We start from the raw sequence: 25,654 nt of genomic DNA on the forward strand, positions 1-25,654 counted from the left end.
CTTGTCTGTTTGTTTGTTTGCTGAGACCTAGAGATTCTAAGGGAAGAGAACGTCATTTTTTATCGGGAATTGTTGGTTATACATGTGATGTCAGGACTTAGCAGCCACCTTAACCATGGGGACACTAGATGACTACAAGCATGTGTACTGTGTATGGAAGACTGGAAGAGTGACTCTTGATGATCTTGTTAAATTACTGAATTACCAACCCTAAGGCAACTCCATCTCTGATTCTAGGAGATAATGAGTTTCTTTACTTTTTAACCATTTGAATCAAGAGGTTTTTGTTACTTGCAGCTGAATGCATTCAATACATATTGGATATGAAATAAGAGATGTATTAACGGAAAATGTTGGGGTTCAGGATTGAACGGTCAAGAAAGAATTCTTGAGACATTTTTGGTGCAAAAGGTGTTTTTTTTAAGTTTTTATTTATTTTTGAGAGAGAGAGAGAAAGAGAGAGAGAGAGAGAACGCACATGGGTGTATGCACGTGCAAACAGGGGAGGGGACAGAGAAAGAGAGAGGGAATGAGAGAATCCCAAGCAGGCTGCATCCTGTCAGCACAGAGCCAGATGCGAGGTTCCATCTCACAAACCGTGAGATAATGACCTGAGCCAAAATCAGGAGTCAGACGCTTAACCAAGACTGAGCCATCCAGGAGTCCCCCAAAAGGTGATTTTTTTAAAGCACGGGGACAGGATCCATGGGCAGAAAGATCTGCACTGGGATTGTAAGGTGCTATTGATTATATACTTTTTAGTTGTGAGGGGCAGAGATAAAGGAAGTGTCCAAAAGGATGCTAAAGAAGACTTACAGGATCCTGGAGGCCTGGCTAAAGTCAAGCTAAGGTTGCTTTTTGCCTGTAGCAAAGCATTAACATTAAGGCAGTTGTGAGTTCCTTGAGGACTGTTGCTCTGCCTGTTTCAAGTACTTGTCAGTAGGCTGCAAGGTGTGAGGACATTTAATATTATCTACATTTCTTTTGCTTTTGTTGTCCACATCATCAATATTTTAGTTTTATGGGTACTTAAACTTTTTTTTTTTTAAGTTTGTTAATTTATTTATTTAAGCATCCAACATGGGGCTCGAACTCAAGACCCCAGGGTTGAGAGCTGCTTGCTCTTTCAACTTAGCCAGCCAGGGGCCCCAATTTTATGGGTACTTAAACAACAGTTATCAAATGCTGTTAGAAGTGTCTAAAAACAGAGTGAATACTGACATAGTGTATCAGATGAATGTTACCCTGGGCCACGGTAGATCATGACAGATCCCAAGACCTGCCAAAACCAATCTTGATTTAACTGCCTTTCATCTAGTAGAAGTGGATTTTCTTTTTATTATTTTGTGGATTTACTTTCATTCTTCCCTATCGATTTCACTGCTATTACAGGAAAAAAAAACCAAACTTTAATAACAATGCATTGAGTTATGAAAGCACCTTTTATTTGAAGTCTTCAAATCCTTTATATAACAGGGAATGTAACTGCTCAAGGTCAACCGGGGGAGCACGTTCAGAGCTAAATACAGACTGAGGATATTCCATAGAAAGGATAAGTAGCACCTGTGAAAAAAAACCCAGTAAATTAGAAACTAAAACCAAATTTTTGTTTACATTGTTAAATTGCAAATAAAATCTATTCATTTGGGTCCTCTTGGCCCTTTTAAAATACGCTTTTTCTTGCTGTGAAGGGTGTTGCTTTCTCTCCGAAAGCCTCAGGGCGTTAAAGGATTAAAAGCAGTTGAATAAGAAAGCAGATAATACAAATACTGGCCAGCAGATTAAATGTATTCTTTGCTTTTCCTTTTTTTTTCTTTTTGTTTAAAAAACAAGTTTTGACATCCAATCATTGAACTTGTCCTTGAGTTAAGTAACTCATGTCAGTCTTTGTGAGTTTGTTGTTAATGCCTGAAAAGAAGGACAGACTGTAAAAGCGGGACTGGACAGCAGCTAACCAGAATAGATGACCTGTTACTGGCCTTCGTTCTTACTGCATTTCCTTAATAAAACTGTCCAATGGGATTTACCACAATGCGAATGCCCCCCTGCTCCCTCTGGCTCATGTGTACAGATTTCTGCCTCCTACTCTATTTGGCCTGGCCGGGGCCTTCTCTCTCACTTATTTTGGTTGTACCCCTTGTTTCAAAAGTTAACTTCACCTCAAGAGCCAATGTGATTATCATATTAGCCATACTAAGTGTTTAATAAATAGTGGCTGGAATCAAATTGAATTGAGCACATGAGCAGGGGAGGGTCAGAGAGAGAGGGAGACACAGAATCCAAAAGCAGGCTCCAGGCTCTGAGCTGTCAGCACAGAGCCCCACGTGGGACTCGAACCCACGAACCGTGAGATCATGACCTGAGTGGAAGCCGGATGCCTAACTGACTGAGCCATCCAGGCACCCCAGCCCAATTTATTTCTTACCAATTAAGGGAAGGGCCTCAACTACATACGTTGTTTAAAGTTAGGCCACACACATAGAAAAGTACAGCATAATAAGCATGGAGGAGGCATTTGAAAATCAGCACTAAATCGGCCCGCAGCAGCCGAGATTTGACCATGATTCTTCCGGATTGGTAAAGGAGAAGGACTTCTTCTCTAACTCTAGTTATCTGCTTGCCTCCTCCCCTTTCCTAAGTGCACATACGCTGTATATGGTACATTATGTTTTTCTGCTTCTGTTTTAAAAAAGCATATTTTCTCTTCAATTACATACTGAAATTCTATAGCATATGGCAATTGCAAATTCAACTACCTATAACTTTCAGTTTTAGAGAAAAACAACTAAAACACTGGAAAGAGAAAGAAAAAGTCTTTGTTGAAAATAGGACTGACATGGGAGTAATGGTAAAAATATATTCTTGGCTCCCAAATTTCACAGTTAGATCAAGATTCTTTCTTTTGTCTGCTAATTAAAGACAGGACTTTACCAGTGAGATTAACAAGTAATCCTTAAAGTTTTTCAGTTATAACTTTTTCAGCCCCTCTTCCGTGTAGACAGACATTCGTCAGAACCACTTTCAAAGATCAGTATTTAATCATGTAGCTTCGGAACCTTGCCCTATGGTCACAAAATGGCTGCAAGGATGTCGCAGTGGCTAAAGAGTAGAGGAATATCTGTTGGGTCTGGGTGACATATGCTTTGTGGATTGATTCTTGAGAATTGAAATTTGGTTTTCCAGGAACATAGAAAAACAGAATACAATATTGAATATGTCCATCCAACCTTTGTAAGGCCCAGATTAATAGTTTTTATCTTTTGGTACCCCGGTATCAACATAAAAAACTGGAATATGTTCCAAAAGATCCCAATTTTTATCAGTTGTGTTTTCATGAATCGTCAAGCATTTCTTGAACTTACGTACATTTTTGCTGAAACTGTGACATTTCTTGGCATTAACAGTTTCCATAAGTGTGCCACCTGCTGTGTAATGAAATCTTCCTGAAGTGTTTCTTTGTGCCTAAAGGAATGTCTCCTAACGCTTGGTTCCAGAGGTTGGAGGGATGAAGCATTCCCCCCCACCCCCAACCTTTACACTTCACAATTTAATGCCCTCTTTCTCTTTTCTCTTTGCAATAAAGGAATATATGCTTTTTTCTTTTCTTTCTCATGTGTTTCTGTAAGTTGTCAAACTCAGCTTTCCTTTAACTAATGAATTGGAGGTTTCAAAAGAGGTGGGATCTGTAAAGTTTTATAGATTCAGAATCTTACAGTGAGATTTGTTCGAGTCCAACTTTTATATAGCGAGGTTGCACAGAAATCCAATATACATGTTTTCCAATGGAAAATAATGCCAACCAGTGATACAGAGAATAGAGCTGGTCACAGTTAAGAATTATCTTTTCACATTAGAGACAATATTGTCAGAGTTTATATTTCACAGCACGTGGAGAAGAGACGGCTGCCACCCCTCATACTGTTTCATTTCGTCCCTACTGGTTTAGTGGTTAGAACAAGAATCCAAACAACTATAGCAGGCAGAGAACTGTCCTAACCATGATTTGTTGAAGCCAGGCCTGTGAGCAAAGGTTATAGCTTTAAAGTTAGGAACATGACACCATATCAGATATTTTTTTCTCCTTGAGGCTAATTTCTTTTTGTAGATCTCTCTGTATTACTGAAAAGAGTCTGTTAGCCCTCTAATAGAACGCCGTTAATATTCTCAGGGATTACTCGTGACTGGTATAAGTTGCTATTTTTCCTGGAAGGTGAGTGCTTTCAGGGGCCATTCTGGTATCTCTGCGCTCTGGATAGATCATCTCTTCACAGCGTGACAGGCAGTAGAACTAGGCTCTAGCTCCAATAAGCGATCTGCCTTAGAAGAAGATTGTATTACTCTTGCCCCATTAATAGAGGGATTTCCTGACAAGACATGAGAAACCAAGACATTTAAACATACTACCACTGAGCTTGGCTAAATAGCTATTTTGCTGCACATTATTCTGAAATTGCAGTGAGCTGCCTCGTAAGGTATATACCTGATAACCGCACACAAGTTGCGCTTAATGATACAGAGTTCTGGGGAGAGCTGCTCAGGGTCTGTGTAGCCAGACACGTTGAGTTCAGATCCCATTATGGTCCCATATTCTCTAAGAGATTTTGGCCTAGTTATTTTTCTGAGCTCAGCTTTTCCATCTGTAAAAAGGGGATAGTAATACTCCCTACTTCACAGGACTGTGGAAGGGATGAAATGAATGGGTAAATGTAAAACACTTAGCAAGGGCCTGGCATATAGCGAGTGTCCAGGATATCTTAGTGTTTGTTCTTGTTCTGCCTACTACTTGGTTGTTTTTGTGACATAGGGAAGGGGGAGGAGGGGCTTATATCTTCTACAATTCAAGTCAGTTACATACTGTTGTATTCCCAAACAATTGCGTAGATGATGGCTACTCTCTGGGTCCTTCTGTATGGTAGCTATTCATATTTGAGGAGGGGCATATGATGGTGGGGAAGAAAGTCAGCTTTTTCACCAGTATTCCTGACATATGTATGGTTTGTGTTTCAAACGAACGAACAAACAAACATCTGAACACATGAATGTGTCCATGATTTTGAGTTGAAAATTTGAGTACATGGAAACTCTTTGGAAATCTATAGTAGTGAAATTAGATTTAATTGTATAATTAACGAATCATATTTATTATAAAAAAAAAAAAACAGGAAAGAATGCAATATGAAGACCATTCCTGGAAATCCTGGGCTAAGAGTAGCCTTAGCCTATGGTATGAAACTAGAGCTTTCCAGAATGGAGAGACACCTTAGTGATAGGAAACCAGACTCCATCTGCTCTGTGAGTTTAAACGTGCTAATTATTTAAACAATTAAAACCAATTTTAAAAATTCCTGTCTTGGATTTTTCAATTGTTTTCTAGGCTTTTATTATGGTTGGTTCACTCTTAATGCTTATGAAAAAAATCTCTAATATATATATATTTCCCCCTGAGATTGCAGAATATTCTGAGGTAAATACTGTTACTTAGGTAATGACACACTTTATATATTTTATTCTTTTTTTAAATTTGTTTTTAATGTTTTTTTTTTTTTTTTTTTTTTTTTTTTTTTGAGAGAGAGAGAGAGAGCGAGGACTGGGCAGAGGAAGGGCAGAGGGAGAGGGAGACACAGAATCTGAAGCAGGCTCCGGGCTCTGAGCTGTCAGCACAGAGCCCGATGTGGGGCTTGAACGCATGAACCGTGAGATCATATCCTGAGCTGAAGTCGGACCCTTAACCATCTGACCCGGGGCGCCTGGGTGGCGCAGTCGGTTAAGTGTCCGACTTCAGCCAGGTCACGATCTCGCGGTCTGTGAGTTCGAACCCCGCGTCGGGCTCTGGGCTGATGGCTCAGAGCCTGGAGCCTGTTTCCGATTCTGTGTCTCCCTCTCTCTCTGCCCCTCCCCCGTTCATGCTCTGTCTCTCTCTGTCCCAAAAATAAATAAACGTTGAAAAAAAAAAATTAAAAAAAAACCATCTGACCCACCCAGGCGCCCCTATTTTATTCTTAATTGCATGTTGTTAGAAGTAGTACCAATAGGAATGGATTAATAGAGTCAGTGTGGGGTTCATCACAGAGTATTCTCCCCTGAATGCTGCATTTGAGTGAGGGGGCTTTTTGGTTGGAGTCCACATATGTAAGCAGTAACTTAAGATGGCAGCCAGCAGGGCCGGAAATTAGAAGAGGTGGAGGAGAGACTGCAGGCTGGTGCTAGAAAGACTGAGGTGCAAATAGATATAGTACCCTATCTGTTCTCTGCTTCTTCCCTTCCTCCTGCGCACTTAACTACAAATGAAAACTTTATAATAAACTTACCTGATTTGCAGATCTCACAGAGGAAGATATCCAAAACTCTGACAACAGGTCAGAATTTCATCACTGTTCATACCTGACACACCTGGGATTCAAAGCTCTGGCTTTCTACTTCTAAAGGTTTTATGGCTACAGCAACGTTGGTGATTAGGGAATGCCAGGACTCACTCGTTTTTTTCAATGAAGAGTGTTCACTACAGATCTTTCTTTAATGCACAAAGTAGTATTTCACATAAAAAATTGACAGTTTTTATTTTTCCAAGCTGCCTACTCTTTTTGTTTAGGGGAGTGTGAAAGCAGATATCCTGGATTCAGAGACATGGGGGGTTTTCATGATCATCCCGAGCCCTCTCTTTCCACCTCCTGGTAAATGGGTGTATGTGCCTTGCCAGGAAGTAGAGCAGGAAAGCAGGGATTTGCATGGTATTTCTGGCACTAAGAACAGCTTTTTATTCCTGTAGTGTCATATAGTAAGGCTGTTCCCTACTCGGGGGAACAGATTTGGAGCTGTTACTTGAAATCGGTTATCTCATGTCATGAAGTTCAAAACTAGTCGTGCTGTCCCCGAATTTGCTTACGCACCTCGTGATCTTTTTCTCAGTGATGCTTCTAGGTTTGGGGAATTTTCTGGGCTATTGAATACTTGATGCTCTGATTTCAAAACTCATAATGTTGATTTCCTGCCTTAATAGAAAAACAAAGCTGTATTTCAGAAGGCAGATGTTTAAAAGATAACGTTGTCAAGTGCAGGCAACCATCGGTATCTTCTTTTACCCCCATTTTCCCCGTCATTTCTCCAGTTTGTGCAGTTTGTGGGGTAGTTAGTGGTACTTCATTCAAGTTGGGTTTTCAGTGTTGTGCAACGTCAGGTTCCTTATTCATAAAACAAAGAAACAAAAATCTCCTGGGGATAAAAGAAAGCTCTTCCTCCTTAAATAGCAGACAGAAAGTGAAGGGATTGGGTTGGTTTTTTTTTTTGTTTTTTTTTTTGTTTTTTTTTTTTTGTTTTTTTTGTTTTTTTGTCTTTGCATTTCTCTGTGTAATTACTCTGTCTGCAGGAGAGAGGACGACTCGGCGTGGTTTGTCCTTGATTATCTTTCTTAAAGACACACACGGTTACGCAGACAGTGCTGGCGGCTCTCATCTAAGGCTGGGCAGCTGGGAGCTCTCAGTTGTGTGAGAATCGGGGGAGCATATGGCCCCTTGGTTCACCGAACGCGGGTCCCGGTCCCGGAGCAGCCGCCTCTGGCTGGGGACCGGGAGGTGGAGCCTGCCTGCTCACCGCCGCAGCGACTTGCCTTCTGCTTTCTCTCTGCCGGCTGTGCATTGGCTCTCCGTGCCACGCGTGCCGTTCCTCGGAGTGGAATAGGCAGGGCGTGCTCGCAGACCGCGGTCCAAACTGCAGTTTCTATTTGGGGTGCCCAGGGAGAAGAGCACCGGGAAGGAAAGACAGCACCAGTGCCATGGGCCAGCTTTGCTGCTTTCCTTTCTCAAGAGAGGAGGCAAAAATCAGTAAGTGTGGTGACTGTGCCGTGCAGAATCCCGAGTGCCTGTTTTGTGTGGTTGTCTTCTAGTGGTAGTTTGGGGTTTTTTTTGTTTTTTTTTTCTTATGGGAAAGGTAACAGAATAACTGTGGTTTTTCAAGTGCGTTTCTGAAAAGGGTGGGTAGGTATGTAGTTGATAATTAACTGACAAAAGTACATTTACAAATGGCTACGTTAAAAATACAAAATAGTGAAAACTCCTTTTTTATTTTCGGCGGTTCTATGAATCCCACAGCTCATTCTCATCCCACTATCTAGAGTCAGAGTTGAGTTTTGACTTTCTTTAAATCACTGCCTTGTGATTTGATATATTTGTATGAGCCAGACTTCATTTTTCTTATCTGAAATTGGGGTATTTTGGGAGCAGTGCTCGATAACAGCAGACAGAGAAGTAAAGCTGGGTCTAAAATGACGTATATTACACATTTGCAGCTATTTTCCCGTGTCCTCCGCTTTGTTCTCCGTGGAGGGGGATTCAGGTGTAACTGGGAGGCCACTCCAAGCAAGTGATGCGGCTTTGCTTCCCAGCAAGAACCTCACGAATGTTTTTAAGCCAGTGTCAGGCAGATTCAACATCTGCTTACGGTTTAGAAAACAGAACTTAAAGTGATGACACTTGCATAGTTGCTTTCTCCTCACTGGGTTGTGCATACTCCCTTACGTTTTGGCTTACTTAGTGTGCTGAATAGGATTTGGCTTACACTAGTTGCCCCCCCAATACTGAATTTGTAGTGCTTTTTGTGGTCATACTTACCAAATTTGCAGCCATATTTCTGTCACATCAGTGCTTTGCTTAAATAGATTTAAGTAAGCCTATAGAATCTCCTGATATCTGGTTCAGATACTCAAAGGTCCACATCTGTCTTACATGTCCTGCTGCTTGTTCTGGAAACCAGCCAGGGACAGGTTTTGAAAAAAATTAATATGCATCCTGTACCTGTTCACTTGAGAAATAAGCCTGTTTTTACAAGAAATCTTCTGGGAATGCTTTGGAATAAATGTTGGGAGACTTTGGAGCATTTGATTATTAACAAGAGCCAATAGGTGTGCTGCAAATTTTACCTGTGAGAATGACATCGCACGGTACCTGATTTAAAAACCCGAGATGAGTCTACAACAGAATTGTTCATTTTTTAACAATGAGCACTGGCATTAGTGTGACAGCCTGAAACTTTCCAGGTAGTTGTCAGAATGATTTATTTGTAGTTCGCAAGGGTTACGGTTGATTGACTGATTGCTTAAACAGCACCCGCATCTGAAACACTGTGGTGTGGACAGATGTAGGGACAGCGAATTCTCCCCTATCCTTCTTTACCTTTCCCCACTTCCTATTCCACTGCTCCACATTTTCCCTCGACACCTGCTTTCCTTCTATTCGGTTTCTCTCCTTCCCCCTGGGTAAGCAGTCTTCTTGGTGCTAACAGAAGTCAACTTTCACCTCATTGAGGAATTTGGTCTTCTCTGTCTTTTTCATCTGGAATTGTGGGGTGCAGAGTCTTGTATTTTATGTAAGTGCTTAATATAGCTTGATAGGAAGTGGTATATACTGCTTTGGGGGGTTACTTCCTCAACTTCCAAAATTATAAAAAGAAAATGAGGACAGGACAGTGTCTGAAGTGAAGTTCTAGTTCAGAAGTGCAGATTATGGCTGGGATCAATGCATTCGCACCCCTTTTCTCTCCTCTGCCCTCACCACTGCTGCTGACCTTTTGCCCCCCCCCCACCATTCTTGCAGTTGTCTTTGATTTTGACATTGCTTCACTGTTTTTCTCCTCACGATCTGCTCCACACTCCATCATCACACATCCCATCAGCTGTTTTGTGACGCCATGTTTAATTTGTCTGCTACAGGATGGTCTAAAGAGAAGCTTCTCTGGCCAGGCACTGCTGTGCTGCTGGTAACACATACCTAATAGTACTTACAAAGGGGACTTGGAAAAAAAAGTGTTTTAGAGAATTCATTAGCCAGCATGCCTCAAGAAACAAGTAAATTAGCACTAACTGTAGATAGCCAGTCCATAAGTTGTGTTGATAACATGTAAAAGAATCCACAATAGACATTTGGGAGGGCCCATCATTTTTCTGATTGTATAGTAACCTCCTGGGTCTTAATCGTCCTTGTGTCCCCACCTAGTAGCCTTGTTAGCCTGCGCTGAGCCAACAAACTCAGTGGGGACCTACTAGGGACACAGCACAAAAATGCAAATGCCCACATCCTTCAGTTCTGCTGTAAAGGATGATGGCTCTGGAACATACCTCCTTAGGGCAGCTCAAATTATGGAGGATTGAACGAGGTCTTGGTGAAAGTTTAAATTTGTGGATGTCATTCTCAAAACACAGGTGAGTTGGAAAGCCCGTCCTCTACCGTCCTGCAGAGGTACAGAAAGGATATACCCAGCTGGCCAAGTGGTAAGATTCAAGTGACCCCCTTCCCCCTCCCACTGCTGCTTTAGCCTGCTTTTACCCTTGGTGGTGGTGGTGCATAAAAAGTATTCCCATTTAATTTGTTTGTTAGTGCTATTTTAATCTATTGATAGCAAACAAAATGGTTGTTTAATCAACTAGTTGTGCAGGGACCTAAGTTTGTGTGGAGTTAACTGTGTACATAGTCAGAAATCTTGGTAATGGGGTGAATAGTCAAGTACGGTAGAACCCAAAATGGTTTATTTTTCAATTAATGCAGCACAAAGCAACTACACCCTTTTTGTTTAAATCCCAGCAATGAACATTTTCTTAAACTGTATACTTTTGGGCCATAATGAATAGCATGTACTGATAATAAATGCATGCTTCTTACAAGATTAACAAATGCATTCATTGCAAGACCAATTCTTTCTGTTGCTACACAGGAACATACTTAACATTAAACATACTGTAGATATTGTAGGATGAACAGATGTTGTATATACTCTCAATCTAGTAGTTTTTGCTGAATTCTTATAATAACTCCTGTTTTCTCTGAATTGCCTAGTTTCTCATAGTGAGTTTCCTGAAGGGGATGTCCATGAATAGGAATGTTATTGTACAGCCTTACTGACCACTGTACTTTATCAATCTCATTAAGTAGACTTCAAAGGAAAACTTAATAACTAAAGGCAGACACTTCCATAACTAATTAGAAAACAGTCTACTTGCTCTTTCCCTATTGCAGATTTTCCCATTTTGAAGCACATTGATTTTATGTAGAATGAAATAGATGTATGTTCAAAGATGAACCATACTGCCTCATAAGCTAGTAGTTACTGTCACTGGAGGTATTCAACATAGGATGAAGCCATTCTAGGAATGTTGTGAAGGGTGAACAGAAGAGCTAATAACTGGATATATTGGCAACTTGGTTACTTTGTAACCCTGATATTCTGTGATACTGGAAATAAAACAGTATGTATTTCAACAAGACACATATTTTAATTTTACAAGTATGTATCTTTTTATTGTGGTATAATTGAACTAAAATATTATATTAATTAATTTCATGTGTACAGCATTGTGATTCGACATGTGTATACATTGGGGACTGATAATTATAGTCTGTTGCCATACAAAGTTAATACCATATGTATTCCCCATGCTGTATATTATATTTCCTTGACTTATTTATATCATAGCTGGAATTTGGTACCTGTTGTTACCCTTCACCCATTTCACTTCCCTATTCCTTCCCCTCTGGCAATCACCAGTCTGTTCTCTGTTATCTATGAGTCTGGGTTTTATTTTGTTTGTTTTAGCTTCCACATATAAGTAAAATCATGCAATATTTCTCTTTCTCTGTCTGGCTTATTTCACATGGCATAATACCCTCATGTTGTTGTAATATGGTTATCTTTCGTTCTTTTTTTTGTGGCTGAGTAGTATTCTGGTATTCTGTGTGTGTGTGTGTGTGTGTGTGTGTGTGTGTGTATTCCACATCTTCTTTATCCATTCATCTCAATGGATATTTAGGTTGTTTCCAAATCTTGGCTATTATAAATAATATTGCAATGAATATAAGTGTGCATTATGTTTTCAAAATTAGTGATTTTGTTTATTTTGATAGATACCCAAAAGTGAGATTTCTGGATCATATGGTAGTTCTATTTTTTAATTTTTTAAGGAACTTTCTATTGTTTTCCATACTGGCTGCACCAACTTACGTTCCCACCAACTGTGCATGAGAATTCCTTTTTCTCCACATCCTCACCTGCACTAGTTATTTCTTGTCTTTTGATAATAGCCATTTTGGCAGGTGTGAGGTGGTATCTCATTGTGGCTTTGATTTGCATTCCCCTGATGATGAGTGATGTTGAGCATCTTTCATGTGTCTGTTGACCATCTGTATGTCTTCCTTGGAAAAATGTCTATTCAGATCCTCTGCCCATTTTTAAATCAGATCTTGTTGCCATTGAGTTGTATGAGTTCTTTATATATTTTGGATATTAGCCTCTATGGGATATATAATTAGCAGAGGTCTTCTCCTATTTAATAGATTGCTTTTAATTTTGTTGATGGTTTCCTTCACTGTTCAGTAGTTTGTTTGTTTGTGTTTTTTTCCCCAGAAGCTTTTTAAGTTTGGTGTAGTTCCACTTGTTTATTTTTGTTTTTATTTCCCTTGCCTTTGGAGACAGATCTAAAACCAAATCATTAAGACACTTGTCAAGGAGCTTACCACCTGTCTTTTCTTCTAGGAGTTATATAGTTTTAGGTCTCACATTCAAGTCTAATCCTTGGGCTAATTTTTTATATAGTGGTTCAGTTTCTTTCTTTTGCATTTAGCTGCCCAGTTTTTTAACACCATTTATTGGTGATACTGTCCTTTCTGCATTATATGCTCTTGTCTCCTTTGTCATATACTGATTGACTTTGTTTGCATGGGTTTATTTCCATTCTGTTCTGTTAATCTATGTATCTGCTTTTATGCCAATATCATACTGTTTTGGTCACTATAGTTTTGTAGTATAGTTTGAAATCACGGAGTGTGATACCTCTAACTTTATTCTTTTGTCCTAAGATTGCTTTGGCTATTTGTGGTCTTTTATGGTTCATTAGAAGTATTTGTTCTGGTTTGTGAAAAATGCCATTGGAATTTTGACAGGGATTTCATTGAATCTGTAGATTGCTTTGGGTATTTGGGCATTTTAACAATATTAATTCTTCCAGTCTATGAGTGTGGAATATCTTTAAATTTATTTGTGTCTTCTTTAGTTTTTTCATCAATGACTTATAGTTTTCACTGTACAGGTCGGTCTTTCACCTTCTTGATTAAGTTTATTTTTAGATATTTTTTGATGGAATTATAAATGAGATTTTTGTCTCGATTTCTCTTTCTGATAGTTTGTTATTAGTGTATAGAAATGCAACAGATTTTTGTATTTTTTATTTTATTTAAAGTTTATTTATTTATTTTGAGAGAGAGAGAGAGAGAGAGAGAGAGAGAGAGAGAGAATACAAACAGGGAAGGGGCAGAGAAAGAGGGAGAGAGAAAGGATTCCAAGCATTCTCAGTGCAGAGCCTGACACAGAGCTTAAACTCACTAATCATGAGATCATGACCTGAGCCAAAACCAAGAGTCAGACATTTAACCGACCGAGCCACCCAGGTCCCCCAGATTTTTGTATTTTAATTTTGTGTACTGCAACTTTATTGAATTCATTTATTAGTTTTAATAATGTTGGGTAGAATTTTAAGGGTTTTCTCTATAAAATGTCATGTCATCTGCAAATAGTGACAATTTTACTTTTTTCTTACCAGTTTGGATACCATTTATTTCTTTGTCTTGTCTGATTGCTTTGGCTAGGACTTCCAACACTGTGCTGAATAAAAGTGGGGGAAGTTGGCATCCTAGTCTTGTTTCTGGTCTTAAAGGCTGTAGGTTTGTCATGTATATAACCTTTATTATGTCAAGGTACATTTCTTCTATACCCATTGAGTTTTTATCATAAATGGATGTTGAATTTTGTCAAATGCTTTTCCTGCATCTACTGAGATGATCATACGATTTTTACCTTTCATTTTGTTAATGTCACATTGATTGATGTTGAACTATCCATGCATCCCTGAAATAAATCTGACTTAATGATGGTATATTATCCTTTTAATGGATTTGTGAATTGGTTTGTTAATACTCTGTTGAGGATTTTTGCATCTATGTTCATCAGGGGTATTGGCCTGTAATTTTCTGTTTTTATGGTGTTCTTGCCTGGCTTTGGCCTCAGGGTAATGGCAGCCTCATAAAATCAGTTTGCAAGCATTCCTTTCTCCTCAGTTTTTTGGAAGAATTTGAGAAGAGTAGGTATTAAATCTTCTTTGAATGTTTGGTAGAATTCACCAGTGAAGCCATCCAGCCCTAACCCTTTTTTGTTGGGAGGTTATATGTTTTAACAGGGCATATGGGGCGCCGGGTGGCTCAGTTGGTTAAGTGTCCAACTTCGGCTCAGGTCACTATCTCACGGTTCGTGAGTTCAAGTCCCGCCTCAGGCTCTGTGCTGACAGCTCAGAGCCTGGAGCCTGCTTCTGATTCTGTGTTTCCCTCTCTCTCTGTCCCTCCGCCACTCACAGTCTGTCCCTCTCTGTCTCTCAAAAATGAATAAACGTTAAAAAAATTAAAAAAAAAAACAAGAAAACAGTGCATACATATTTTGCTTTTATATATGAAATATTTCTCAATATAGTTTTTCTGTTTGGCATGAATTACCAGGATAGTATTTGTTTCATACATGTGAGCCAGATTTCAAGATAGTTTGTTTCTGACGATTTGGAATTTGATGATATTACATTAATATTTAATGAGGTAAACAGTGTTCATTTGATGTCGTGTGAATACTTATATTTTTGAGCCTTAATTGCCATGGTGGATGTTGTTCAGTTACACTAAGGGAAGTCTGTATTTAGACTTTCCAAATCTCTGGATGGCTTCCTAGAAACCTTACAGGCTTATCCTTTGCTCTTCTTCTTTGCACTGAGATGCACCAACTTTGAGGTTATGTTTCATGTGTGTATTCCACCTTCTCACAGATTTAAAGTACCACGTATTCAGGGCCCCTGTCCCATACCTCTCTTCATAGCCCCTGAGGTTAACATAGTGTGTTACCCAGAGGAGGCATGTTCTAAATGTTTTAATGACAAGAATGATACACATTTCCTGTTACGAGTATGAGAAAACTTGAGTATAAATCAGTCTGTCAGAGTACAGAATTTGAAATGACGCTGGTTAATGCTATAACCTATAAAGAACTTGGTTACTGAATGTGCTAGAAGCATTTTAATATGGTCTCACTTAGATGGCACAGCATGTGTCCCAGGAAATGTGTGATAGGGAGCCTCCCATCCGTGGACAACAACATTCATTTTCCTTCCTTGCCTGTAGAAATGTTTTGTACACAGGGACACAGCAAAGCTCTGCTTCTGCAGTTGCCTATTGAAAACATATGGCCCGTCCCTTGGTGTGAAATTTTTCCTGTAGAAAGAGCACAGGACTGGGAGTAAGGAGATGTGGGCGAGAACTTCAGCTCTGCTACCAACATCCTGTCTGACACTGGGGAAGTTACTAACCTCTCTGGACCCCACTTCCTCATATTTAGGAAGGGGTTGAACTACCATGGTCCTGAAAGTTTATTCGGCTTCTCCCCATTTGTCCTGTGGAACTAAGAGGCTAGGAAATACATAGTATAGATAGAATACAGTTCTTTCTTCTTCCCACTCCTCCACACTCCTCCTTCTCCTCTTTCTCCTTCTCCTCCTCCTTCTTGTCCACCCCCCCCCCCTTCTTTTTCATGTATTGAATGCTTTCTGTGTCAGGTACTACATGAGGATCGTTTGGAAAACTGCTTATGAAGTGAAACCATTGAAAACTAAATGCTTCCAAAGCGTCCCAGTTGAGAGGGGACGTGGCTCACAGCCAGGAGTTCGGAGGAGTTCTCTGTCACAGTCCTCTAGGGGTGCGTGGGGCCACAAGCTGGGAGGAGGCTGGGACTCCAGGAAGTTCAGTATCCTCTGCCCCCTTTCTGAAGCAGCGAAGCACAGAGAAGCCAGTGGTGCTCTGTGTAACCTGAGACTACACTTTGAATAAGATCCCTGTGGGTAATATTGTGGTAACACCTGTAATGTTGTGTGATCTAAAGAATTTAACCATAGTCACTAAAGACTAGATTTTTCTTTTCCTTTGCTAAATAATGTATACCCAAGAGATTTATGTTTCTAAAATTAAGTATAGGAACATTAGTGCAAATTCTCATAGTTACTATTCCTGTCTTAACTCCCTGATTCCCTTTGCTAATTCATCGGCTATAGAGGAACTATATTTCTTTTTGTTGCTGTTCTCAGACCATTTTTACAGTTTCCCTGGATCGTCTGATCAAATACTGAGTAATTTTCATTGGGAGCACAAAGGTTGTAGAATTTTTTCCCAGCCTCTAGAGCAGTCACTGGCTGCTGTGAGCTCTACCCAGATGCCCTGTCGAGCAATGTGATGTGACCTGTCCCTGTGTCTTCTTTCCTGGGTGAGGGCCATGTGAAGAAGGAGTGGAGAATCTGATGAACATAAAGGTTTTGGCTAATGGAAGAAAGCTTCCTGTATTACCCCTTCCTGGGGCATTTGCATTTTAACGAGGCTTATTATCCCAAGGGCTCTTGGGAAGTATTTGTCGTAAAATAATGAAATAAATTAAGCAGCAGTAATGACTTAGTTCAAAATAATCTCTAGTGGAGGAATTTTGGGCAACCAGTAAAACTCTTTCAGGGCATCTGATAAATCACTTTCTGTAGATAATTGCCTTCTTGTTAATTAAGTTGGTCCTAATATGTAAGTCTTTGAGCTTTCATCCACACATTTTTGAAAAGAAACTTAGAAGAGCGCTAAAACTCAGTGCTGAAAGCGAGGGATTTTGGAGACAGACTCAGCTTACGTCTTTGGTTCTAATATTTACTATATAACTTCTCTAAGCCTCTGTACTCTTATCTTAAATATCTACTTATTATGGGAATTAAATAAGCTAATGTCTGTAAAATGCTTGACACTGTGATGGGCATGTAATAGACCCAGTCAATATAATTGTAGTCATCTTAAAAATCAGCTTGGCAGAACTATGGTTTTATTTCTGTCATCCCCAGAAGGGCAAAAAGGGGTCTTACAAATTCCAGACCTTGAATTATTGAGTAGACTTTGTGTAGCATTTTTTTCCTTTGAGGCCCTCCCTCCCCTTCTCCCGGGGGTCTGTCTGGCAGGATGCCTTACTTCCCTACCCTAGGAGAGACATGTGGTTCAAGCAGAGTTAACTGAGGGTCTTCCCTAAGATATGATAGAGGGTCTATCTTCCTTTTGGGTTGTGCATGGAAAGAATGTAAACATAAGACTGCTGGTGGATAGGGAGTCAGTGGGAGTCTTCCTGAGAATGAAACCAGCACAGAAAGGAGACCAGAGAAGGAGAGAGAAAGAGTCAATCCTGATGATACTATCTGAACCTCTGAGTTCAGCCATGATGAAGACCTTCTTTATCACGTAAAGCAGTAAATCCTCCCCTTTTTTCTTTGCTTAAACTGGCTTAAGTTTTTGTCACCTGCAACCAGAAGGCTTCAGATACTATTACAGAGGACACTCGGTATCTGTAAGAGTAGGACCCATTCTGGAACAAATATTTACAAACCTGTCAAAGAAGTGAAACCTCTCAAAAAAAAAAAAAAGTGAAAATTCTGATTTCTTCTGAACCTTCATGTTCCATTTTGGTGGCAATGAAATTTAGCTTTAAGTGAGAACTGTTTTAAGGAGGTATTCCGTGCACTTTAACTAGTATTGTTGAGCACCATACATTTGGAAAGCTCTGAGCCAGGTGTCATGCAAGGTGCGGTGATGATGACACACAGTCCCTATTGTTGGAGGACTTCTTTTTAATTTACCATGACTTTTTAAAAAGAGATGTGTTGTTTCCCAGTGTTTATTATGCCCTGAGCGGAAAAAGCCAAGATGAAAGATCTTGGTGTTCTCAGTGGAATGAATAAAGCCACACCCCTTCCATAGCAGGGAAGTTACACGGCTACGTGAGCCAAGTCCAGCAAGAGTGAGTTAATTACCACTGAGAGTGGAAGTTGCCTCAGACTCCCATCACAGGTAGTGGTTACAGCCTGACGCAGGCAAACCCCGTTTCTACAACAAACAGTTTAGCAAATAAAGTTTCCTACAGGAAACACTTACAATGTCAAAGATACAAGTTAACAGAACCCAGAACTATTGAAAGCAACCTTTCCATTGTACAGTCACGTTCTTTGTCCTTGGCAAGTAGGCATAGACAAGAACTGAACTCTGTGATGAAAATATAAAGAACAAGTATAGTTTTAACCTAAAAGTCTGTGGTAAACTAGGATATACATGATACTAATTTTACCAAAGGCTGAGTCAAAGGTATGTGAGGTTTATAATTTTCTGTTTCTACACACTGCCCCCAAAACTTGTGAGTTTATTCAAGGACATTTGTAAGCCTAAGATATATATACAGAAAAATTACAGTGCCTGAGAGAAAGTGTTGTGAAAACAGGATGCTTGGAGTAGATAGAGAGGTTTCACATTCCCAAGAGAGACAGAGCTCACCTAGTTGGTAATGCTGATGGGAGAGGGAAGAAGGAATCTGATGGAAAAGGGTGACCTACTTTTTTACATGTTTCCACAGCCCCTCCCCTCACCTCCCCTTTGTCTTTGTGGTTAGAGTGTTGGTGTTGGCATTTGCCACGTAAGTTAATTTGATGTCTCACATCTGACTGTTGGAGCAAAAAATAAAATTAACACTTTCTAAGCATTTAAAAGATTCAGCTCAAGTTAGCTGTGAAGCTCAGCTTTTTCAGAGTTTTGATTGATGTTTATGATAGCTAATAAAATGGCAAGCAGATGATCTGTTAGTCTAAGACTTTCTATGTAGGTCTATAGCCATCAGACCTTATTTAGAATTCTGACAAGCGGGAGTGTGTCCCGTGGAGGTAGGCCAGGATGGTGAGCCTGGAAACCACATCATTGGAGGAAGGCTGAGAGGGGCACCTGGGTGGCTCAGTAGGTTAAGCGTCCGACTTCGGCTCAGGGGATGATCTCACAGCTCATGATACTGAGCCCCACATCAGGCTCAGTGCTGGCAGCTCAGAGCCTGGAGCCCACCTCAGATCCTGTGTCCTCCTCTCTCTCTGCCCCTCCCCCACTCATGCTCTGTCTCTCAAAAATAAATAAACATTCAAAAAAATTTAAAAAAGAAGGCTGAGGGATTATGGCTGCTGAACTAGGAGGAAATAAGGCAGATGAATTAGTTGTCTTGAAATATCTGGAGGACGTTTTAACATGGAAGGGAAAGAAGAATCACTCTGTATGGTTCCGGTGACACAGAATTAGGACAGTGAGTGTGAGTTTTTACACATTGTCTTTTGGTGATTTTAGATATATAAAACCCAGTAGTATATTAATTAGGTTTGTAATAATTCTTGTTTTAAATAATGAAGATACTGAAATGGAGTCCTAAAGCAGAGAGAAATTATCATAGTCAAATTTACATTAATAATTCTTAATTTTAAGCCACCATAAATGGAGGACCAAAGTTTTTATGAAAAAAAAAAAGAGTGTGCCTCTCTATTTTTTATTTTATAATAACCATTAAACAACTATTTTAAACTAATTTCTTTAGAATCAACAACTTTGCTTTAAAACAGAAAGGTAATATACAACTTTGGGCTCTTGTCTAGGTATCCTGTTGTACTTACGCACCACATTAAATGTTGATCGTTGAATTCGGTAGTAACAATGGGAGTTGGTACCAATAAACCCTAGAGATAACAAGCTCAGGTGTGTTGCCTATTGTCTTTATAATTTCATAATTTATGAAAATATTTTTTCCAAATTTAGGTTTATTTAAATTAATTTTCCTAATATGGGTATAGTAAATTTAAGGTAACAATTCAATGTGATGCTATTTGTATACTGTATAGTATACACTAATCTTCTCTATAAAATTAAATTTGCAGATTTGTAGGTTTTATAGAACCTAAAAGATGTATATGCGAAATGATATGAAATTTAAATATTAAAAGGCTTAATAAATTGTTTTATAAGAAGCATGTTCATAAAACATGCAGTTTTTCTAAAAAAAAAAAAAAATAGCCTTTCAGCTGCTCCTGACTTTGTACTGTTTGTTTTTTTTATCATTCATGTCTTAGTCTTCGGGAAATACAACCTTGTGTGGGGAAGATAAAGAAACAGTTTGTGTCATTTAGGATCTGGTCAAGCAAATTAGAATTACACTGTTTTTTTTTTTTAATTTTTTTTTAATGTTTATTATTTGAGAAAGAGACAGAGAGCAAGCAGGGGAGGGGCAGAGAGAGAGGGAGACACAGAATTGGAAGCAGGCTCCAGCCTCTGAGCTGCCAGCATAGAGCCTGACATAGGGCTCAAGGCCACAGACCGTGAGATCATGACCTGAGCTGAAGTCGACCACCCAACCGACTGAGCCACCCAGGCGCCCCACACTGGTTATTTTTAACAGAGGATTTCACATAGGGAATTAATGAAATAAATTTTGGAGGCATAAAGTATTGCATAGGCAATACTGACAAAAAACATAGGTAGTGACTTTCAGTCTGGGGTACCGTGGGGAAGGATCTCATGGATCTGAGACTCAGACCTTTGAGGAGGGGTTGCTGTCTCCCAGGAGGTGCCCCAGAACTCAGAAAAGGGCCCTGGAAAGCTGGGATTCTAGCCTCGAAGGAGCGGACACTGGCCTGCTTTGCTCTTCTCTCTGAGGGAATACAGTGAGGCTGGTTCCAGAAGTGGGAAAATAAGTGAAAACTGGAACCAACTGGAATGAGCAGCCACTATCGGGGGCTGAGCGGTAGCTGGGGCAACACTGCCAGGAACAATGAGCAAACCACAAAAGGCGAGTTCCTTTCCCCCTTGTGCAGCCGTCCAGTTTCCCTCTGGAGCTTCTTCCTGGCAGAACCATAAGTAAAAGCTGTGGCAGGTACAGGTTGTAAACTATACAACCCTGGAGGGTACTAATCATATCAAAGACCTAGCTGGCAAAGGAGGAATACGTTTGCTGGCTCCCAGCTCCAGTATCATAAAGCTGAATAAAGAAGGTGAGTTCAGAGCTGAGGGACCATATAGTTTAGTAACTGGCACACAGTGGTTGGCTGTGTTTTAACATTATTTCAAAAAGAAATACAGTTTAAAAATAGGTAGTAGTAATGAAACTAATTGTTAAGATTTTTCTAACAAAATCCATCACCCAGATCAATTTAATAAACTTAGAACAAAATTGTTTTTAAACTAACTCATCGTTTATGAAATTCTTTAGAAATAATTTATCTTTTAAAGTTTATGTGTTCTGCAACCTTACCAATCCTACTTATGATTTTTTGTGTGAATATTTCTTTTTTTTTCCCCCAGTTTTATTGAGACACAATCCACATATAATTTTGGTGAATATTTTTTTACACCAATTCTCTCATTCCAAATGAATGATGTTCACTGTCAGTGCATGATAGAGGGACAGGTTGGTGAATTAGGTGTGGGGGTAATTACACCTGCAGCCAGGTGGGAATTAATGTTTGGAATGAGAAGCTGTGGTCTCCCAGCGTTGGAAATTAAAGGGAAAAACGAAGGCCAAGAGGTCAAAGCTGTCTGTGGAATGTTCTGAAAAGTCTGAGGAATTCTTAAAAGGATCTGGGAATCAGTCAGTCAGTCAGAACAGAAATAGAAAAGGTCAGTCAGAAGAGTCAAAGCAGTGAGAGGTCAGATGCCAGAAAGTCACATACATCAAGGCAAATTTACTCTTTTTTTTATTAAAAGGGAGAACTTACTGACACACACTTGCAAACAACAAGAGTAGGGTAGATAGAGTTGACCTTGAGGCTGACTGACGGGCATTATAGCCCTCCATATCTGTCTCTTCCAGCAGCTTCTGTGTTCTCACCCTCTCAAGCTCTGTGACTTCCAGCAGCTCTTGAGAACATTTTTCCTGTTCAGCATTTGAGAAGAATGCGTTTCTCTTTCCTACTCCCCATATATAAAATCTGAGGGAAGGTACAGGTTATAAACTACACACCCTTGGACGGTATCATACATATCAAAGATGTTGTAATTTATATATTATGGCATAAAGTACTTTCATGCCCTAATAAAAGCTGTATATTATGAAAAATTTCCCAGAGTTAGAAATTAAGTGTCTTGAGGAAGGGACACTTAAAAACATTTACATCAGGTGCCGTATGAACCAGTGGTTGCTCTGGTAGACCAGCAGCCCCACTGGAGTCCTGTGGAATGTGAGATGAGCAGTGATCCCAAGGGGAGAAGTGAAGTGGGCGGCTCTTATCAGGAAGGGTGGAAGGTAGTTGAGGAAAGGATTGGGGGCCAATCATTATGAAGTCCGTGTGGCCCGGAACCCTGTGGGGGTGGTCAGCAATGGAGCAGTCACTGATCCCGAAGGAACCGTGCTGTGTGTGCTCTTCCGGTTCCTGACAAGAACCACCGTGCATCCCCTTTCATTCTAAATATTGGGAAGCTCAGAATCCAACTCCCAGATCTCATGATCTGCACTTCTGTGATCTGTACTTCCCTCTGTTCTTTTCTTGCTGTGACAATTTATGTTTTTTCTTGGGGCCGATTTTTACTTTTTACTTATAGTGTACTTGTTACTATATATATTTTTTGCCACTAATTATCTCAAATCTTCTTGAGAGGGGATGATGAACAGATGAATGATGGAAAGGAGCATGTGGCTGAAGAAGATACGGAATGGCCCTACTAGGAAAACAAGAGCAAAGCTGAGGCTGCGAAAATTGTCACATCCACCACACGTGCATCATACACGTTCTGAAGTAGACATGCTCCTGGAAGGTTGCATAGAAACTAGACTTATGTGATTATTTTTATCAATTGGGATTTTCAGAAAATAACTGTTTCAATGCCTCGCATTCAGTGTGGTACATCTAGAAACCTAAAACCATCTGCCCCTCACTGTTTCAGCTGTGATCTGTTCGTTTGTCTGCTGAAAGGCCTTTTGTAAGATTAATTAGCAGTAGTTCTTCTTTGTACCTAAGAAGGAATGTCATTTAGTTGCAAAAGAATGTGAATGCAAGCCACAAGGAACAATGCATAAATGTATTGTTTGCAATCACTCCAACATTGTTTTAAAAAATATGTAGTATAGGGATGCCTGGGTGTCTCAGTCAGTTAAGTGTCCAACTGGCTCAGGTCATGATCTCACAGTTCATGAGTTTGAGCCTCATGTCAGGCTCTGTGCTGACAGCTCGGAACCTGGAGCCTGCTTCGGACTCTGTGTCTCCCTCTCTCTCTGCCTTCCTCAGCTTGCACTCTGTCTCTCTCTCATAAATAAATAAATAAACATTAAAAAAAAATATATATATATGTATATGTGTGTGTGTATATATATGTATATGTGTGTGTGTGTATATATATATATATATATATATATATATATATATATATATAGTATAAAGTGAGAAAGTTACTCTTACCATGTTTGCTATAGAGATGTGTAGCAGGGAAATCATAAACAAATAGCCTTGTAGCCTTATGAGTTGAAAGAGGCTCTTAATATCCCTTTCACCTAAAACAGTAATAAATATTTGCTATGAGCAGGGAAGTATACAGAGTGCTTTGTATTATTATCTTCCTTAATTTTCACAACAGCCCAATGGTATAGAACTACTGTTAACCCAAGTTTACAGATAAAGAACATGTACCTCAGAGGGGGTAAGCACATTTCACAGGGATACGAAGCAAGTGAATGGGGAGCCAAGATTCTAGTCCTGGCATTCTGACCCTATAACTTAACAGGAAGCATTAGAAATATTTTCTGCTTGGAAGTCTCACTTTAGTGCTAAAGATATAGAAAGTATCATAAAAATACATTTCCAGTTGACACGTAAGGAGCAGCATCCTTGTATAATGGCAAGAGTGTGGTTTGAGTCCCAGCTTTGCCATATTTAGGTGTATAGACTTGGGCAAGTCTCTCGGCTTTTCTGACCCTTGGTTTTCTCATAGGTAAAAGAGTGATAAGAATGTAAGTTTTTGATTTAAATGTGTGGGGAAAAAAGCCAGGCACATAATAGGTACTTAATATTAAGTAGATTTATTATTATCAAAAGGACCCACAGGTATGATGATTACAGCTAAGTAAAGTAATGTCAGGTGCTATGAAAACATTGATACGTAGAGGCTCGGGGCTCAGTGTGTAGTATCCTAGGTCTTTGAAGAAGCTGGTGATGAAGGAACATGGCTCCTTAGCCTCTGAGTCTCCTGGGAAGAGATTCTAAGCAGCTGTACATAGGGACAGGCTCTGGCTTATTCTGCAGAGACAGACATGCAGTGGTGGACATGACCAAGGTCCTCTCTGATCTCCTTCTTGTAACCATCTTCTCCGTGCCCCGCTTTCCCCAGTGACATCAGGCTTGCCGTTAGGGTGGCCTGGAGAGGAACCCAGTGTGACACTGTTGTTTGTCCACCCTGGTAAATATAGCGGGTTTCCAACCCGTACCTGAGACTTATTTGCTGGGAGCAGTTTTTCATACTTGGAGATCAAGAGCTTGGGAAGCAAACATCAACTGACCCAAGAAATGAATTAATGTTAACGTACCGTCAGCGCATTCTATGCTAGTTGAATTTCCTATTGTAACAATTCACATATTCAGAGAACTTTAATGAGCAGTGGATGTCACCAAAGGGAACTTTAAAATCATTTGATTTTTGTCTGAATGCTTTCTGAAAGCCTCTGGTAAATTGCTAGTCGTAGGCCATTGAGAAGAGAAAAGTATATCCTAAGTTACCCTCTTCAGTCATTCTTCCTGAGGCTAATGCAATAAATGTAGGAATTCACCACGCTTCAGTTTTGTCTTGTTTTTCAAATGAGTAACGAGACTGTGTTTAATGAACACAAGTTGGCAGTACAGGTGAGGACTGTGTCAGGAAGTGGGGGTGGTAAGGGGGAGTGGAGATATCACCTCTCGGCACCTCTCCCCTCTTCAGGGACTGACACTGTCCCCCTTGGAGACTCTCAGTGGTCTATAGGGACAGCAGAGCAGGATGACTGTCCCCTTTTACAGCTGGAGAAACTGGTTCCAGTGCTCGGAAGTGTACTCAGTTTCTTTATTCATTTTTATTACATGGCCTGAAGAATGGCCAAGGATGACCTTAAACTGTATTTCTTCTTGGTTTTATTTTAATGATTTATCATAATCAAGTTTTCGTTAACATCACATATTCTCTGTTTGACCCACTCTTATTGCCTGATAGATATGGTCCACAGATTGATCACTATTCACAAGCAGAATACACTGACCAAATAGTTCTGTGTCCCTGGATTTTCACTGGTCAGACTTTAAAAATTAGGTTTATGGGTGGGGAGCCTGAGTGGCTCAGTCGGTTAAACGTCTGACTTCAGCTCAGGTCATGATCTTGGCGGTCTGTGGGTTCAAGCCCTGCCTAGAGCTCTGTGCAGCCAGCTGAGAGCCTGGAGCCTGCTTTGAATTCTGTGTCTCCCTCTCACTCTCTGCCCTCCCCGGCTTGCTCTCTGTCTCTGTCTCTCTCAAAAATAAATAAATTAAAAAAAGAAAGAAAGAAAGAATGTGCACATTACTTGGTATGTCCTACAGGAGTCTTCACGGTGTCTCCCCTGAGAACATTTCCAGTCTCATCATTCTCGATCCCTCCTACTAACCACCCAGTTTATACTAGTCTGAGTTCTGCAGTTACCTGAGCAAGCTGCCTGGTCTTGCCCCTTCCACTTGTCATATCATTTCTACCCCGGTCCCCCTGAGAAACACTTAGAAGATCCAGCTCAAGCCTCA

At 40.1% G+C, this 25,654-nt stretch overlaps 1 protein-coding gene across 7 annotated transcripts in view; it reads left to right on the plus strand.

Moving 5' to 3' along the window:
• AKAP7 (A-kinase anchoring protein 7) overlaps nucleotides 1–25,654 on the plus strand; it is a 156,761-nt gene that overhangs the window by 107,966 nt on the left and 23,141 nt on the right. For 2 of the 7 annotated variants that reach the window (XM_023254370.2, XM_023254371.2), the window contains exon 8: nucleotides 10,190–10,258. The exons of 2 other annotated variants lie outside the window; for them this stretch is intronic. In XM_023254370.2, coding sequence (XP_023110138.1) covers nucleotides 10,190–10,258 — 69 coding nt within the window. Of the gene's footprint in view, nucleotides 1–7,318; nucleotides 7,818–10,189; nucleotides 10,259–25,654 lie in introns of those variants that run through there. 3 more of the 7 variants (XM_023254374.2, XM_023254375.2, XM_045058047.1) reach the window with 3 other exon arrangements.

Source organism: Felis catus, chromosome B2 (assembly GCF_018350175.1).
Source record: "Felis catus isolate Fca126 chromosome B2, F.catus_Fca126_mat1.0, whole genome shotgun sequence".
Taxonomy (NCBI): domain Eukaryota; kingdom Metazoa; phylum Chordata; class Mammalia; order Carnivora; family Felidae; genus Felis; species Felis catus.